Source organism: Lissotriton vulgaris, chromosome 11 (genome assembly GCF_964263255.1).
Source record: "Lissotriton vulgaris chromosome 11, aLisVul1.2, whole genome shotgun sequence".
Lineage (NCBI taxonomy): Eukaryota > Metazoa > Chordata > Amphibia > Caudata > Salamandridae > Lissotriton > Lissotriton vulgaris.
In genome coordinates this window covers 146,051,371-146,071,308 of record NC_141699.1, presented here as the reverse complement: position 1 = coordinate 146,071,308, position 19,938 = coordinate 146,051,371, and the positions used below count along the sequence as shown (strand labels likewise).

Below are 19,938 nucleotides of genomic sequence, written 5' to 3'. Positions count from 1 at the left end.
AACGCCACTCCACATAATCTGTGAGCTGGTGTGGTTGCTGGGTCAGGAATGTGGGGATGTGCAAGTGATGGGCCGTAGAATGGCACTGTCTGCTGGTGTGAGTGTTGTAATGTGCTGGGCCCGCAGCTGGCGGTGTGAATAGTTTAGTATGTGTCACATGTATGAAAGGTGTATGAATGGCCTGTAAAGCGATTGGCGCCTTGCCGTGGCGTTACAGCTCACGAGCTGTGAGTCAATGGTTCAGTTTCTCGTCCTTTCAATTATTAACAGTGCATTTCATTTTTGTGAAATCTCTGATTAATACAACTGTATATACTGAACCATCACTCACTGTCGTGCAAAATCCAACCAGTATGTCTGTGTGCTTGAAGAATAGGAGGTTGTTCAGAAATATTTGGCTTTTCTTTCTTTCTCAAGCAGGGTGTATCTTGTCCCTTTTTGTGACTTTGTAATGTGTTGGTTTCGTGCCTGGTAGTGTGAATGGTCTTATGTGTATCACGTATGAAAGGTGCATGAATGGCCTGTAAAGCGGTTAAGGCCTTGGGGTAGCTTTACAGCTCACGATCTGCGAGTAACTGTTTCACTTTTTTGACCTTTCAATTATTGACAATGCATTATATTTTTGTGAAATCTCTTGTTAATAAAATTTTATATACTGAACAATCACTCGCCCTCGTGCCAAATCCAACCAGTATGTGTGTGTGCTTGAGGTATAGATGGCTATGCAGTAATCTTTGTCTTTTTAGTCTCTCTGCCAAGGTGTACATTTAAATTTGCAGGTTTCTAACGCGCTAGAATCGACTCTCGAAGGAGTATCTCTGCGCAATAGACCGCTGGGGAACCCGTCCTGGCTTTCCCTGTGAGATGGTCCCTACTGGGTATCTCCAAGGTGAAACCAGGCATCCCCTGCGTATGTGGGGGGCCGTTGTGGAGATGATTCAGAAAAGGGGGTGGTGATGGACATAGTATCTGAATTAAGCAGAACACTCGTACCCAGTCAACAGATCAGGGCTTGATCCATCACCGTTTTTTAGCTCACTGCACCATCCCAGCTCAGAACCTGGCTATATGCAAATTACTCTGTCCCTGGCCCAGTGCGTCATGGGAACAGGGCAGACCAAACTACCAAGCCAATTCTTTTACTGGAAAGTAAACAAGCTTCCGGGGACCGGTTTCTGGCATTACAGCCGTCTTCGGCCCGGCTTGCTTGAATCCTGATGGTGCAGTGAGCAAGGGACTCATGTCTGAGCATACCCTTCCACGCTTGTGGTGGACAAAACGATTCAGAAAAGGGGGTGGTGATGGACAGAGTATCTGAATTAAGCAGAACACTCGTACCCAGTCAACAGATCAGGGCTTGATCCATCACCGTTTTTTAGCTCACTGCACCATCCCAGCTCAGTCTGTCCTGTTCCCATGATGCACTGGGCCAGGGACAGACTAATTTGCATGTAGCCAGGTTCTGAGCTGGGATGGTGCAGTGAGCTAAAAAACGGTGATGGATCAAGCCCTGATCTGTTGACTGGGTAGGAGTATTCTGCTTAGTTCAGATGCTCTGTCCATCACCACCCACTTTTCTGAATCGTTTTGTCCACCACAAGCGTGGAAGGGTATGCTCAGATGTGAGTCCCTTGCTCACTGCACCATCAGGATTCAAGCAAGCCGGGCCGAAGACGGCTGTAATGCCAGAAACCGGCCCCCGGAAGCTTGTTTCCTTTCCAGTAAAAGAATTGGCTTGGTAGTTTGGTCTGCCCTGTTCCCATGATGCACTGGGCCAGGGACAGACTAATTTGCATGTAGCCAGGTTCTGAGCTGGGATAGTGCAGTGAGCTAAAAAACGGTGATGGATCAAGCCCTGATCTGTTGACTGGGTAGGAGTATTCTGCTTAGTTCAGATGCTCTGTCCATCACCAGCCCCTTTTCTGAATCGTTGTGGAGATGAGGCAAGCTAATGCCCAGAGTTGCCGAGTGTGATCTCTGGTTAGAGTAGGCACCCAGGTGAGAATTATCGAGTCCGCTGACCCTGGTCCACGACCCTGCCGCGTCAGGAATTGAACCCTGGTCCTGGGCCGTCCTCTGCTCTCGGGTCTGCTGCCTCTAACCAGTGAGCCACACCACTCCACATTCCATCTAAGAATAACCTACCAACTGTAGTTATTGTGGTAAACTAAACACCCATGGGAGTACATGGTGAGGTCTCTCTTGTGGATCCCAACAAGTTATCTTACCCACAATGCCCTGTAAACGTCAAAATGTGTGTCACATTTTCCTTGCATTATTGTGCCAAAATGTTCACACTGCAAAAAGAAACAACAAACTTCCAACCACCCAGCGTTCCCCCGGGCCTCCCGCTAAAAATGGTGCCTCACTTGTGTAGGAGGCCCAAGTACCTGCGACAGGCAAGGGCCCAAAACGTATTGAGGCAACATTAAAATTGCCTATCACAAAATGACCTGGTTTTGCAAGGGGGTCACCTGGTTTTGTGCCCCCCTGCTCGGTAGCCATCTAGAGAAACCTACCAAACCCACACATTTCTGAAAAATAGACACCCGGGGGATTCCAGAGAGGTATGGCTTGCATGGATCCGCTAACGTTTTCTTACCCAGAATCCCCTGCAAACCTCAAATTTAGCTGGAAAAAAAATCACTTTTTTCACACATTTTTGTGTGGGAAAGTTGTGGCATCACTGGGCTGACACAAATGTCCTACCACCCAGCGTTCTCCCAGGTCTCCTGATAATAATGGTGCCTCACTCGTGTGGGAGGCCCAAGTACCCATGAGAGGCCAATTTCTCCTATATTGAACTGTTAGTTTCTATGAAAAAACCTTGAAGGATGTACACAAATGACCCCTTGTTGAATTCAGAATTTTGCCTACTTTTCTAAAATGTATGGCAGGATCCATTATTGCTCTCATACCCATTTCTACCATTAACTGGAAGGAGGTTGAAAGCACAAAAATAGCAAAAAATAGGCTTTGTCCCAGAAAATTCCCAAAACTGTGTAAAAAATGTTGTTTTTCTGACAACAGTCTGCTTGTCCCTGAAGGCTTGGAAATGGTGATTTCAGCACCACAACCCCTTTTTTTATACCATTTTCAGGGAAAAAAACTGAAGCTTTCATCTGGAGCCCTTTTTCCAAGTTTTCAACAAAGAAAAAGCTGTATTTTGGCTAATTTATTGCTCCCCTCCAAGGGAATCCACAAACCCTGGGTACCTTTAGAATCCCCATGATGTTGGAAAAAAGGACGCAAATTTGGCGTGGATACCTTATGTGGTTAAAAAGTTACAGAGGCCTAAGCGCAAACTACCCCAAATAGCCAAAAAAAGCCTTAGCACAGGGGGGAGGAGGGAGTGGGGGAGGGGTGGGGGAGGCCTATCAGCAAAGGGGTTAACACTCTATAAAAACATATATCTGATTCTGTCTAGCCTAAGGAGTGCAGTAACTGATTGTGGATCTTGTTACTACTGAGTGACCGATAAGGAGATCGACCAAGTGATTGTCCATAGATTTTATCTTTCTCTTGGGCTTCTTTGTAAAGAAAAGTGTTAGCAAGACCAGAATATTTCGGTGCAGGGCCATTGGATATGGATAGGTCTGTCCTAACAACGGTGCCTTCCTTTGGCAAGAATCTATTGAGTTCCCAGTACTCCATTCTTTGAGATAACAATGCAGTGACCATAGAGAAACCTTTCGAAAAATATATTTTCTGAGTCTGCACACTCGAAGATTCGATCTGCATGCAATGAGCCACATTTCTCCAGACTATCTGGCCTGGTGTTTTTTGGGTAACATGGAGTTTCTTTGCTTTCAAAATTCAGAAAACTCAATAATTCCACGAGTCTGGGGGCAAGCAGGTCACTATTCACTGCTAGATAGATCTGGAAAGGCAAGTTAAGGATATGTATGTTTTTCCTCTTATATGTCTATATGTTGTTGAAATAAAAGGGACTGAAGCTTTAAATGTGTCTAAAGGATAATATGGGGGTGCCGTGATTATGCACAGTTGGTAACCAGTACTATGTTTACTCATGCTCGTCTGGAATCCCCATACTCCGTGGACACAAGTAGAAAATTTTAAAAAGTTACCCTTTTCCACAGTCAAGCACTAATTCAATGGAGGCTGAGAGGAAATGTAAACTTTTTCGAAAATCAATAAAATTCTAACAAAGCATTCTCATGCTGAATATTATGCACCAGCTTCCAGACAGGCAATCATAGCAACTGAGATCCAAAACCGAACCGAAGAGCCAGGTCTCGATGGGGTTTATATGTACAGAATTAGAAAATACACAACTTGTCTAGCTTCTTCAATGGTCACATTATTCTCCAAAGAAAAAGAGAACTAGAGCAAGCAGAGTGTTCAAAAGCATAGCTTGATGCTGAGAGTGGGAAGCAGCTATTATTTATACGTGGAAGCCAAAACCCTTCTTACAAATAAGTGTGCCTGGCATCCACATATTCAGGTGAACGTACAAGTGGGTTGCCCCTTAGCCACAGCATTAAAAAAAACAAAAAACAAAAAAAACGAATTTTATAGTTTGGCAAAAATTCTGAAACTTGTTTTTCTGTGGGGTCTACTAGCACGCTAATTATTGGCATAGGTGGGTTTTTCAACCCACCAATTCCTTCGAGCTTTCAGCTGTTGAAAATATGTTTTGGGGAGAATGCAGTTTTTGTGATTTAATTACGCTGGAACCAATATATACCAGTTTCTGCATAAGAAGTTTGGTATGATGGCAACCTGTAACTGGTGAAAAGCAATTTACAATAATGCATTTTTTTATTACATGATTTTTATTCAGTCCACAGTTCGGCTACAGTAGCTTATTTCCCAAGCCTTTCCATCAGAATTGGAAACTGTAGTTAAGGAGTTCTGACCCTGCAGCCAATTAAAATGGCTGGCTTCCCCCACACCTTTCTACAAAGCTTTGAATTGGAGATCTGGTATCCAAACTCAGGAGAAGTGTGACATTTCAGAACCAGAATTATCCACAGAATTAACTGCACTCTCTGTCCTCACAGTGGGACGAGCAACACCCCCCCCCCCCCCCCCCCCATCAATTCCAAGTCTGCATATGTGAATCGGCAGATGCAATGCGATCAGCATCCGAAATCCAAATAGTCTCATTTTGGACGCGCACAATCTAAAGTACTGCGCTTCCAAGCCTTCAGCATGTCACCCTTTAGGGGCTGAATCAAATGTATTGGGAAGGACGCGAGGCTCTGAAATGACGCCCAAGAAAAACAAATCATTTTTGCTCATGTACAGGGGAAATGTACTTTTACAAAGTACCACGGAAGAGTATCGAGACAAGTTGGGTAACAAAAGCTTTCCAGTTTCAATCATTGGTGGGATTTGCTTCCCCATCAAGTAATTCATAAGGAAATGAATAGGAGTTGTTTTTTTTGTTTTGCAAATGCTTGATGTTTGTGAAAAATCCATTGCTTTTCTTATTTCATGTTTTCAGTTTCTTGTGGTTAAGTATGTCACGTGCATATTTTCCGGAGTATTTTTCTCTATTCCGAGTGACTGGAAATCAGTGTATGCACTTTTTCCTCATGTACAACTTCATTAATTTTGTAAAGCTCTTTAGAAAAAAGCGCAATTGAGTCTTTATTAAATGAATAAATGCCTAACGCTACATCTCACAACGCCCTCCAGAAATGTTTTACATAATATAGTGTGAAGTAATAAGGATTACGGGACATTGATTTGTGTTAACATTCTTTGAAAGGTATCCCCTACGGGCCACCAGAAATGCTTTGTTTGAGCACGATATTTTATGTTTCATATATTTTTCTTAAAAATGAATCAAAGTAATTTAAGTGTGCAATTGTATCCACATTTCTGTACATAATATAACGTAAAATCCACTGTAGATGTTTTTTGCTTCCAAAATGTTCTATTTTATGAGAGAAAATATAAAGTTTGTCAATTGAAGTCAGTGCCAGATTAAATAAGACTGTCAATCAAAGAAACACTCTCTTCGACAGTCACCGACCACTGGTGCATTTCTTCTCACCAGAGCAGTGCACGAGGGAGTTATGATCCCATGCAACCTCGAGGATATGGGCACCGAGAAAGGCTGAAAACCTATTGAACAAAAGCCCGTGGCACGTGACGTTAAGGGTCGATCCCACCGGCTCCGCTCCAGCGAGCAGCTGGAAGCAGACCTGTCACTCCTGGCAGGTAAGTGCACACCCCCTCTGAGAGCTTTTGTTCCTTCCGCCCACGCACACGTCTCCGCACAGAGCAGCATGAATGTAGCAGGCCGACAACGCCGCTAACAGAGCACCCGCTACGCCGCGGAGCCGATGACTTTCATTCAGAAGCAAGCGCTCGTGAAATGGAGGCGCTCATTCCACAACCCGGGCGCCAATTACTCACTCAAGTGGATGCGTGGTTTGTTTGAAGCCTCACATCGTCTACATCCATACCCGCCACCCCATGAAATGGCTCCTTACGGCTCTCCACAAAAAAAGGTGTATTCCGGATCACTTCCTAAAATACACCGCGAAACCACAACAAAAACACTGGCTGCAATGACTGAGCTCTTCTTTAAAAGCTCGCAGGGCCGTTTGAATGTACCAGAGTGAGACCCTCATCAAGGTCACAGAAAGAGTTGTCACCGAATTTTGCGGAAATAGATGGGGTTGCCATAGAGACCGCCCGGTACAGCAGGAGCACACATTTCAAACTGTATCAGAAAAGCATCGCCACTTAAAGGGGAAACAAGCATCTCGAAAGCAATCTCCACGCAGGGCTATTTTTAGCTCCACCGAGTGTAAGCCGGGGCCCATCGAGGCTCTGTGACACCTGCCCGGGCTGGCGACCTGCGCTCCCCTCCAGATAAAACCCGTACACTTTATTCTAGGACTGTTTAATCCCCAAAAGAACCAGACGGGTTACAAAGGAAAAGCTTTCACGCCACAACCAACAACACAATTTAATCTGTACAGTACAGCAATAAAAGATGCCGTACAAACTAATAACATTAAATGAACTCCTGAAAAGTGTGGGCTGTCTATATACAGATAATAAAAAGTACATAACTGAATTTACTCGCATATGCTTTAGGAAGGATATTTTGAAATGATGAAAAAATGCATGTATATATCTTTAAAAAATGATAACTGCGAAAGGTAATGAAGTGTGCTCCACTTTGCAAATACATCAGCTGCGGGTGTTTTTTTTATTTCACTCATTAACAGCAGGCAGGGTAGCCACTGCTGGCGAGGCTTTCACAGACACGTTATTTGAGATCAACCCCACATGGTGGCTATCCTCGCTGCCACATATGCATGCAAGGACACACACTCAAACAACCTGTACAGAGTGCAATGAAAAGGTTGTATAAATGCTCAACTAAATGCTCGCAGCTGTACTGTTTTTTCTGGAAAACAACTAGTTACGGGTGATTCATCTCCGTCCCACATGAGATTGTCTTCCACCACACACCCAGCATCCTGCTCTCCACAGGCTGACCATGCAGTAGTTCTGAGAGCTATTTTAAATCATCCTCCCAGTATTTTAAACTTCTGATATTGCCACACACAAGACAGGATCGATTCATAAGAATTATTGTCAAATCACATCTCCAATCCTGGTTTCCATTCCAAGTACATGGATGGCTGTAGGAGCACACATGTTGCTTCCAGCATCCTAACTCGCCAGAGCGCGCCGCAGACACCCACCTTTTGGTTACTCGCGACTTCGTCCCTGCTGCGACCCAGCTCGTCAGCAAGTTTCACGTTCTCCTCTTGAAGTGCTGCGAGCTCCTGGGATTTCTGAGCAGCTGCCAGCATCAGGTCTTCCCTGCGAATACAGTGAGTGCATGGTTACTATAGAAACACGACAGGGAAGAAAAACTGGGGGAGAGAATTAGCTTCACAGCTCAAGAAAAGATATCTAGGCCATGTGATTAATATGTTCCACGGTGTAGTGAGGAAAACTTGGCAAAAAGATGAAAATGGACAAAAGTGAACAATTAATGTGTCTAAAAAGGTATCATGCCTTCCCTTGTGTACTCATGGTGAATGCCTAAGAGGAATTACGTCTTCTGATGATGGAAACAAACCTTATTTTTGACCAGAAGCAACAAAACAAAAAAATGTAAACTCAATGTTAAGTTAAATCTAACTCACAATGCTCACGAGGGTTACTGAGTTTTTCTGGATGGCAAACTGGATTATGATCAAAATTGAGGTCTTGATGTTGGGGGACTCTTCCTGCTTGTCCCCCCTTCTTGGTGGCCTCAACTGTAAGGCACTTGCCACTTGCCCAATTCTACCAATACGCGCTCGCATCCTGGGAGTCAGTCTGCCAGCAGCAGTCTGAGCAGCAGGGACACTTAGATGCATGGGCAGTGCTGGATCCTTGACACCAGTCTGACTACAGCATGGCACCATGCGTCAGACACACATGACCGATAGACAACCCAGAAACAGGGTACCCTCCATTAACGGAATAGCGATTCAGATTATAGCCTTAGGCCTCACGTATCTGCATGGAATGGATGCATAGTTAGGCAAGGATACGTAACTTAACCATTGTAAATACCACAGACCCAGTTGGTCTCAAGCATTAGCCAAAACATGTTGGCTCAGACACACTAGGGTTAATAGAGACTAAAAGTCCATAAAAACCATATAACACTTTTTATCCATACCGTAGTACCCTATATGCCGTGCGGTATTTTTAACTTGTCCCTGTTTGCCTGGTTCCCTGCTTATCCGGTAAGGCATTATCTAATAACTCCCATCTTTTTGGTAGAGTCCGGCATAGTGGTACCAACCTACTAGGGTGTAGATAGGCGGCAATGATGAAGCATGTCACGATAAAGTGAGTGTGGCGTCTATTTCAATATGTTTGGATATCTTGGCAGGCATAGAAAGCAAAGTCCACTTCGAACTTCATCCAACTCCTTTTTCTTCTTCCTCGCCCAGCTGTCTGACTGCGAGAATAGTGATTATTTGGGAGCATGCAACTGGGTATGTAATCTCTTGCTTTCCTTTTGTGAGAATAATGAGGAAAAATAAGTGCCAGTCCCAAACAATGGGTGTTGGTGGGTTCCACCGGCCGGAAAAATTAGTGCCTGTGGACCCCATAGGCAATATCAGACCCAAATTAGAAATGTCTCGCTCTATAAATTAAATTAAAATAGAATAGGTAGAGTATCACAGCACAGACTTAAAGGTTTAAAAAAAGCACACAACACTTTGAGCTTGTATTTGTAGGGACGCCTAACGTTTCGAGGTAGCGTGTCTATCAAAAGATTCTCCAGTCGTCGTTAGGACACCCTCTTTGTAATGGAGAGGGAAGGTTGAAGGCCCAGTCAAAGTTCTGTATATTGAACATCAGACATCTTGTAACAGTAACCCACAGACCGGTTCAGTACTGAGCTCTCTTTTCTAATATGTATTTTGATTTCCATGCCAGCACACAGCCATGTGCTGAACTCGGCATGGCAGGTGACTAGAAGGTTAGAGACAATGTTCCATTTTTAAGTAATGTGTGTCCATAAACGCACTGGTGTACCGGTCTCAGATGCAGCTTGAATGGGGTATGGACAGGGAAACTGGAATTTTGCGATTGTGCAACTTGTGGTGTTTTTCACACAATTATGGATTTTCAGCATTTGCCACACAATCCATCCTCTGCTGCATAATGTGCAGATTCTAACTAAAAACATTGCTTCTATCTCAAGAGGTCCAAAAGTTCCTAAAAATGCAGCGATACGTGTTGCTGTGCAGTGGAAGGGCCTTCACAAAGATTTACTGGCCACCTTTCTGTATTTTATTGCTACCTTTGGGTGCTAAACTGGTTCTGATAAGGTGCAACATATGCCCTAACAGTTTTGACAAGTGTAAAAATGAGAAAATAATATAGTACTACAATAACAAAATTTGCCTCGTGCCGCATAATTTGTCTTTTCTTGTCACACAATTTAGTCAACCTTGCGTCATAATTTGGCCCTCCCTGGCCGCATAATTCCAGTGTCCTGGGCACAGCTTGGAGTTGAATGTGTTGTATTAAGGAAAGGAAATACACTTCAATGACTCTCTAATGCCTCTAAGTACTTTATAATCGTACTGACCCAACATCAATTGCAGTAAATCAAGGGATTTAGCTTTGTCACTTAAGCCAAGACCAAAGACAAACTTTTCATGGTAAGGCAGTTAACTAGATAAACGAATACATTTTGATATTCACAGCCTTGCATTTTCTACTGCCCATTGTAAAGGGAGGGAGAGAAGCACAAATAAACAAGGATTGAACCCCACTGCCCTTTTAACCCAGGTGTTTAGGATCTTTCAATTCTGGCTAAAACAGACACCTTACGGGAAGGCTGTTCTGACACTGGCATACACCAGTGGGAAGTGGGGGACTTCCTTATTATAAATATAGCAACAGCAAAAATAGTCTTAAACAAATATTTTTCTTTTGATTGTATAACTCATATTGCATAAACACGAGGATATTAATCATATTGCAGGAGCAAGGGTGCGTTTCGGTTCACGAGGGGAGTGCTCGCCAAGATTTTCTATCAAGAGGGGGGTGAGAAGGGGGCATTTTAGCCCCCCTACTCTTCTCCCTCTACATAAATGCGATTGGCGACCACCTTAAGAGCTTTCAATATGATTACCTCTTAGTCCAGGGCCGCCCCGTCCCCATCCTTTTATATGCGGACGATGCCGCGATTATGTCCCGGACCAGCTTGGGCCTACAAAGGGCTGTCTCAAAGTTTACACTTTTTATGAGGGAAAAGGGACTTCAGGTTAATATTTCAAAAACCTTTTCCATGTCTTGTCGACAAGGCACAAAGAAAATACCCTGCCCTATTTTTATAGAAGGCAGAAAGATAGAGACAATAGATCAATTTCCCTATCTTGGAATCTCTTTTCACAGGAAATGCTCCTGGCAAACTGCAATCAAAGCCAGAAGATTAGCATTTTCTAAAGCGATTGGAGCATTGCAGAATTTTGCCATTAAAATTGGGGGTAGACCCGTTAAGGAGTTGATTGTTATTTATAAGGCAAAATGTGTTGCAACGGCCATCTATGGTTCCGGTATCTGGGGGATTGATTCACCAACTTCTATTCAACAAACTGAAAATCGCTTCCTCCGATACCTCCTGGGGGTTCCTAAATCAACACCTAACTACTTTATACACATTGAACTAGGCCTCTCCTATATCTCTGACATTATACTGACTGAGCCCATTCTGTTATGGCATAAGCTATGGCTAACCCCAGAGACAATAGTATTAGAACAGAGCCACCCAATAATCCCACCGGGACTGGGTAATGTAAATTATATAAGCTAAATGTCCAAGTAGGAATCATTCACAATATAAATTTATACTTTCAACAGTGTCATAACAATGATCACTAAATTGAAGAGGGTAACCAAAGGGTTTCAGCAACAGCAGACAATAAATAGTATCAAAAATATATATTTATTATTTGCTTTTCAATTATAAACTTTTTTTGTTTTACAGTTTTTCAAGAAAAGAGTCCGGCAACATTAAACCACCAAAATATTATCTCAAGAATCATATGGTGGCATATAAACACCTTTACCACATAGTGTGGACACACTGAAGGACCACATGCACGTTATTATATATGCAGCCTAATTCACAAATTATATATTCAAGTGAATTATACAGTATCGTCGTTATCTGGCAGCCGCCACAAGTTCAAAAGGCGGCCTAGATAATCCATGGAACTGACGTCCTGGCGCCTAACGTTATATACGTCAGACGCGGAAATGGAAGGCTTCCGCGTTCACTCACGGAGAAGACACACGGACTCTTGAGAGCCGGCGTCTTTTGAACTTGTGGCGGCTGCCAGATAACGACCTGTGAGGCGTTTTTGTTGACTTTGCAAGCACTATTTAATACACAGATACCCCTGTGCAACTTCTTTTGTCCTGAAGATGGTCCTCCGGATCTTTATGGCCTACTTGGACCGAAACGTCGACGCCTAACACCTTTTATACAACCATACTGTATAATTCACTTGAATTTATAATTTGTGAATTAGGCTGCATATATAATAACGTGCATGTGGTCCTTCAGTGTGTCCACACTATGTGGTAAAGGTGTTTATATGCCACCATATGATTCTTGAGATAATATTTTGGTGGTTTAATGTTGCCGGACTCTTTTCTTGAAAAACTGTAAAACAAAAAAAGTTTATAATTGAAAAGCAAATAATAAATATATATTTTTGATACTATTTATTGTCTGCTGTTGCTGAAACCCTTTGGTTACCCTCTTCAATTTAGTGATCATTGTTATGACACTGTTGAAAGTATAAATTTATATTGTGAATGATTCCTACTTGGACATTTAGCTTATATAACCCCAGAGACAGCCTTTAATCGTAATACCATATCTGACTGTCTACAACTTGATGGTGTAAAGCGTATTAAATGGCAGCGCGTGGTGGAAAAAATGCTGAACGATATTGGTCACCCTGAGTTTTTAAAAAATCCAACTAGCATGGAAACAATATCAAGGAAAGTGTTACCTAAAATGGCTATGGACCATCTTGCGAACAAAAGATGGACTACTGAAAAAGTGAAAAAATCAGTCCTAGCCTACCAACAAATTATAACGGAACAAGGTCTGCAACTGTACCTAGTTAGTGACACTAATTCCTACGCCAGAATACTTCTCTCAAGGTTCAGATTAGGCTCTTTTTTTCCGTTTAATTACATTTCCAAATTGTAATGACTGGTCGAGAGAAATGCTTCCATGTCCCTGTGATGATCTTGTTCCTCAATCTAATCTGCACTGCACTTTATTTTGTAAGTTTTATCAGGTTCCTAGAAAGATCCTTCTTAAACCAATTCTTAGGGAGTGGGGTCTCCAATCATGTAGAGATGCGTTCATTAGACTACAAAGGTTGGAAACCTTGGAAGTGATCTATATTTTAGCTAAATTTCTGAAACTTTTGGTAAAAATTAGGAATTCGATGTAAATATATAAACTGTTTATATGGTTTATGGTTTTTTAAGAAACTTTTAAAACTCACAAGATTTTAAGGATAAAATGTTTATAACTTTGATTGAATATATATGTGTAAATGAACTTTTGACATCTCCCCTGTTTCTTCTAAAAGGATAATGTACTGGCTTTTTCTGACTAATATTTGTTTTGTGCATCTATTCCTTTTTTTAACGAATGTATGCTTTTATGATATCAAAGTTTGTATCGAAAAAAGCTTTTTTTGAATTTGAATTTAATCATATTGTAGGTTACACAGTGTTTACGGCCAGTCTTAATACCTGCTTCAAATTTAGTCAGGCTTCAAGTCTTTTCTTCAGTCCTTTATATTTGGAGGAAGGGGAATTCAATCTCTGGGAGCGTTTCTCCTCTCACATCTTCCTTAATCTGTAGGATTATAATACGTTCCTACCCCTATTTATTTTTTCTAGACTGGATTCTCCTTTCAAATTCCTGACATTTTATTAGAATTTTGTGAGTATGCTTTCTTCATAAGAAAATAAGTTACTTAGCTGTAACTATAGTTATCCTGTATTGGTATCTTTCATAGATTCACATGCTTGAATCATTCCCCGTCGTCGAGGTGGGAGTCCCACAGTACCATAATGAAGCAGTGCATAACATTATCTTAGCCTATAATAGGAATGAAAAAATCACTTTAATAACCTATCCATATCCTTTAAAAGGAATCAAACAGGCAGCAGCACCCCCTAGAACACTCCCTACAAAGGTTAAGTCCCTCAGCTTTTCAAGCACTAGTGTGAAAAGTAATCCCATTGCAATAAGGGGAGCCTCTAAGGGGAGGCGGGTGGGTTGCATGTGAATCGAAGAAAGATAACAATACTGGAGAACTACAGTTACAGGTAAGTAATTTCTTTTCTTCTCCAGTATTGGTTCTTTCATAGATTCACTTGGATGTATGACATCACAACGCATGCTTTTACCACGCATGCTTTTACATCACAAGTTTTACAACGCATGCCTTTACAACGATTAGTGTTGAGGGGTGCTGGATAGTGAATAGTTTAATTTACTATTCCAACTCCAGTCCCCGTGGATAGTAGGGAAGGTGTTTGATAGTAAATTAAATCTATTCCCTATCCTAGAGCGCCCCCAGCGCAATGCAATGTAATGGTTTGCGATGTAAAAGCACTGCGTGGTAAAAGTTGCGTTGTAAAGGATGTTTCCCATTCACGTGCTTGAATCAGAATAACAAGCACTTACAATATTTGTACAATCTTTATGCTAATAGCGCGAATGGCGGGTATTATTCATATATATCCACAAAAAATGCCATTGCCCAAATCTGGAAATAGTAGCACTTATTGTAAATTCACACAGGATGCAGAAGCTCGCTGTTCCCCCGACACGTTTCGGTGGAATGCCTTGTTCACAGGTACGTTACAACTAAGCCAAGTCCCAGGTGTTTAAATACTAATATGACACGCTTGTGTGCTCTTGTACTACCTTTCCTAACATGCAGTTAATCTTAGCAGTTGTTATGTTTCATATAGGGACCCCAATATAGGCACAAGTAGCAACTCAACCTTTATCCTATTTCTCCCCTACCATTACACTACATAACAGTTCCTGGGATTGACCTTTTACCTAGTTACAGTTCTTCTTCCAGGATGTGGGGTTTTCCCTGAAAAACTAGCCTCATCCATTATGCCTGAGGATTTTTGGAAACTCAGCAGGACTATCATCTCCTGCATGATTATGTATAAGGGTCATTCCTTCCATCATCCTAAGTCCGACATGACACAGCAAGATAGAACCCAGAGGGTATCACTTTGGGTATATAAACACCATATCTTGCTGAGAGAGGCAGGCAGAGGAGAAAAGGACTTCCATGCTGACACAAGATGCTGAGGTTCCTGCACACAGACCCTTCAGCTCACCGTGGTCTGACATCCCTCGCCGGGTGTCCATCTCGAGACCAAGGCAGGGTCCTACAGTCTCTCACTTCTGTTAATGAGGTTGATTTTATCCTAGATGGATTCTTGGCTCTACACCTACATACATGCTAGGTACACTTAGGTATCTAGTTGGGATCGCATCGTAGGAGTATGCATTTTACGGTCATGTATTTTTACCTGCATGTATTCATTGTTTTAGCACTGAGGTAGAAATGTACCATCCTTTCACTCTGTTGATGCTTATAAGCATTTATATGTTACTGTCTTATGGTTGTTTCAGCACACCTATTTTACTGTAGAATGAAGCAGGTTCAATAAATGCTTATTGAGAAATGTCCCCACTGTTTATTCTGTGCATCTCTCTGTGACAAAGTGAGCACGAGTGACTGAGCGAAACATAATGCATGGTTTCCACGATCCCTGATGGGACAGAGTTGTCATGTTCGATAGTTGTCAAGAACTATTCTCTCCTTGGTAAGAGGGGTTTCTAGTGGCACTGTGAGCTAGCTGGTATACAGGCTAACATACCTGGTGGGGGTGTCTAGAATCAGTCTGGACACCAATCCTACAGTGCACGCTGTCTAAACGTGCATATCTTATACAGCTTTAAAGGAACTACACGGCATGGCACTGCCAGCGTTGGTTTGGTACTTTTTTAACGGTCAAATCTGAGTAGTTCAGTCGTGCGATTCTCAGAGACCCCTACTCACATTTCCCCAGAGAGGTCTGGAGTGGGATGGGAACTATCCACCACAGCTGAGTCTGCATATCCTACGTATTGGCTGTACATTTATCAAGCTTGAAGGACAAACAGTTCCTATTTTGCATTAAACCTTATCTCAGTTTCCTTAACATTTTTTCCTTCTTCAAAATAATGGCGAACGAAGGCGCTGCTGTGCAAGCATAACGCGCTGCAGCTAGGGAGGAAGAATAAGGAGGGGAAATCAAACATTTCAGAAAATGTTAGAATTGCCCTTAATCCAAAACCAGCAGACTATGGAGTCACAGCTAGGGGTGGGACAGTAACATTCGTGACTGAGGCACACAAATCATATAGAACAGAGGTATTCTATTCATGAGTTAAATTCCCACAAGCAGACGCACAATCACATACATTTCATTCTTACTTTGAAGATGAAACATCAAATGAATACTGTCCGTATGAGGACATTGAAGTTCTGCTCACCTACCAGGAGCACATAAACTGGTTCAAAGGCGCCCTCCCACATACAAAAGAAAAAGTGAGACTCTGTTTGGTCAGAAGAGATGGAGCAACTTGGCGATTCCTAACTGCCTACCCGGCACATCCAGGGATCTACAAATAAAATAACACCATAAACGCTACACATAATTATGAGTATAATGACCACTAAACGTGAGCAAATGCCATTCTGGATAGCTCAGAAAACAACACAGCTAGAGGCAGTATTTCCTCAGACAAGCCCTCAAGCAAAACACATAATACTACCAATCTGCTTGCCAATGGGGATAGCTCCCCAGATAGAGGATTCTACCACTTGGGGCACAGTTTTCACTGCCATATATACCAGAAATCATGGTATCCTTTGTTAGCAGTAATACCAGATGTATTAAGACAAATACAGAATGAGTATGTAGCAGAACCTGCTCTGAACTTAGGGATGAAATTATTAGGTAATTTTGTCCAAGTATCAGCGATCATACTAGCTAACATTAAGAGGAATGCTGCAGCAGCAGTGGCAATACGCCAACGCCTAAGGGATTTTCCTCCTTTACAACAGGAACGTGAATTACCTAAATTTATTAAAGACACCTGTGCTTAGGTAGAAATAGTTTGGGAGCTAGAGCAACAAAACGTCAAATGAACGGTGGTCCTAAAAAGAATAACAAAAAGCAGGCACCTGATTCTACCAAGAAGAAATGGGATAATAACAATATAAATCAAAAGTATAGAGAGAATAGCTCATAATCCAGGGTGCATCTCGTCAAGAGGAGCCCTCTGAAAGGAGGTACAACCTTAGGAATCGTGATAACATTAAAAAACCTGACAGGTATCAGGCTACTGATACACAATCCTCTCATTCCTTTCACGGTTCATCAAAAAACTCCGAGAGGAAAGGACGGTCAGAACACAGACAAGAAAAGCGTACGAAGTACAGAGACACGCCACGCACTTCAGACTATACTTCCAAAAAAGAAGAGAAGCTAAAATAAAAACCTCAATTTAAAAAGAAGGAAGTAGCAGGTCTCAAAGTAAGACATGCCCAGAATTCTGAAGACTCAACTTCTGAACAGGGAATGGTCTCTAACGATGCTAGACAGCACAGCAGACTTAACAATAGCCCGCCAGAACCTGATGGAATTTCTGCTGACAGCGGAGTTGAATGAGCATATTACAGTGAAAACACCTGATACAAGGGTAAGTGTCCCACATAGGTCACATGAAATAACACTCCAAATGGAGGGGGGACAACCCAAGAAAAATTAACGTCTGACTTTTGGCTATGACATTCTTTTAGTTGTAAAAAATTGGCCGCCTGAAATTGTTATGGAATGCCCAAAGGGAGAAACAGTAATTTTACCGGCTTTTTCCGACCTTGTTCCAATATACTTAAAACACACATTCGCGCAGTAGTGGGCGGTAGCACTTGCTCAAACCTATTTCTCAACCATATTAGGTGGGATGCGGAGTCACATCACCATGTAATCCCAGTAAAAACAACTCCACAGAGACAGTACCCAATAAAATAAGAAGAAAAAAAACAGGTCAGGGAGATCTTAGATCAACTTGAATTCCAAGGTGTGATTGAAACTTGCACCCCTTCAATGAATAATCCTTTGTTACCCGTAATGAAACCCGATAATTCATACTGTCTAGTTTTAGACATCAGACATCTGAACACACGCACAAAAACATTTGCAGTACAAAAAATGCACAGTGCCGCATTAATGAATAACATTGTGTGGAAAAAAATACAAAACACTAGATATCTCAAATGGAGTTTTCTGCCAAAATATAGTACCTGAAAGCAGGTTTTTCACAGCATTTACAGCTGTAGGTTCGCAGAGTCAATTTGGTCATTCCCCCAAGGTTATACTATAGCCCTGGGTTGTTTTCCGCTACGGTAAAGGAGTTACTTCAGAATTTGGATAAGAAGCATTGTCCTAGGTAGATATTTATGTGATGGATGATGATTTACAGGATCACTTACCAGAGTGAGCAACATCATTTTGGGGTTCGCCTCTTAGGGCTTCAAATGTAACTTTAAAAAATCTAAAATAGCGCACCTCAAGGGCCTATCTTTGGGATGTGAGTTATCAAGTGAAGAGAAAAGCCTTGCAGCTAACTTTTTAGAAAAAGGAGTGCTGCTTCCACCCCCAAAATCCTTGAAAAACTTGCAATCCATATTGTAATTCCTAAATTTTAGATTACACAGGAAAAGTAAAACCTTTCTACGATTTAATAGTGAGAGAAACAGCACTGGCTCAGGGAAAACAAATCATTGTCGTAACTCCGGTACAAGACTTAGAGGCTGCTACAAAGTCAAGCGTTCCTAATGCTAAAGCCTTACACCGAGATGGAAACAATGGGCTAATTCTCTCACTGAAACGGATGTAGAATACAGATACAACCCTAGTCTAAAAACACAAGCATTTCTGCAATATGAACAATAATATGCTCTCCCAAATGAAATAATGCCTCTAGATCAGTATGAATATATTATTCACACAGACAGATCTGCTCAATCAGCCAAAGGAAGTAAACAACTATACAGCGCCGCATGTGCAATTGTAAAAGGTCATATGCAGGACGGTAAGTTCCATTCTAGCGATACGAAGACAGTCTTTAGGAGACTGCACGGCACAGCTGGCAGAACTAAAAGCCCTATTATTGGCACTTATAAATACGGATCGAGAATTCCCCAAACTGATAGTGTGCGATTCTTTTTACTGTGTCCAGTCTTACAATGAATATCTTCACTACTGGAGTCAAAATGGATTTAAAGACTCGAAAGGTTGCACAATTAAGCATAAAATGCTATGGGAACAGGCAGCCGAGTTGAAGAACGAACTACCAGGAGCTCATCTGATACACATGCTGAGTCATCAATGTGATGGCGTTCACGTTGAAGGGAATTCATTGGCCAATGAAGCCGCAAAAGGGGCAGTATGTACTGCTTCCGTAGCTGCAATCGCTTGTTCGAAAACGAGAATAGACGGACAGGTAATGGTAGCTGTCATTGCTTCACGCCAAGACAGCACAGCCTTACTGAAATGTTTTCCACTCAAGTACTCCTACAAGTTAGATGCCAATAACATTCCGTATGCTCAAATTCCAGGAGTGGGGGATAGAGTAATACCAAACATGGATCGCAGATTAGGTTTAATACTAGCTGCACACTAAGGTCTCGGTTCTGCACACGCAGGAGTTACAGCCACAGTTTAATTTCTGAAAGAGCGCTATGGGTGGGCCGGTTTAACTAAACAGACAAAATATTTTGTTTTAAAATGCGCATCTGTCCGCAACCGTGGCACGTCCAGCACACACACCACTATTAATATCAGACAGACAACTCACTTGTGTCTATTTGGACCACTGCGGCCCCCTACAATCAGATGGGGCTTACAAGTACTTCTTGGTGGCAGTGGATTCATGCTCTAGATTACTATGGGTATGGCCTCAGCACACGGCTGACGCTCGAACTGCTTGAAAAGATTTGGGAGTCTTTATAGGGACATACGCAGTTGGCACATTAGACTCCGACGTGGCCCAGTGTTTAGCTCCAGGTCTTACAAGGATGCAATGGGAAGTCTGGATGTTGCACTGCGGTACTCCTCTCCGTACCATTCAGAGGGCAATTCGGTTGTGGAGAGGAAAAACTGGGACCTAAAGCAATCTTTAACAGCGAGAGTATTAGGTTCGGGTGGTAGTTGGGCCAATCACTTATACGGGGTCCAACAAGCACTTAATAACGTGACAAAAATTTATCTAGGAGGTGTCACTCCTTACGAGGTCCTTTT

General features: G+C 42.2%; 1 protein-coding gene across 13 annotated transcripts in view; it reads right to left on the bottom strand.

The window, feature by feature from the left end:
- CLIP1 (CAP-Gly domain containing linker protein 1) overlaps positions 1–19,938 on the bottom strand; it is an 804,228-nt gene that overhangs the window by 182,813 nt on the left and 601,477 nt on the right. For all 13 annotated transcript variants that reach the window (XM_086942960.1, XM_086942953.1, XM_086942958.1 and 10 more), the window contains one exon: positions 7,698–7,818. In XM_086942960.1, the coding sequence (XP_086799086.1) occupies positions 7,698–7,818 (121 nt within the window). The remainder of the gene's footprint in view (positions 1–7,697; positions 7,819–19,938) is intronic.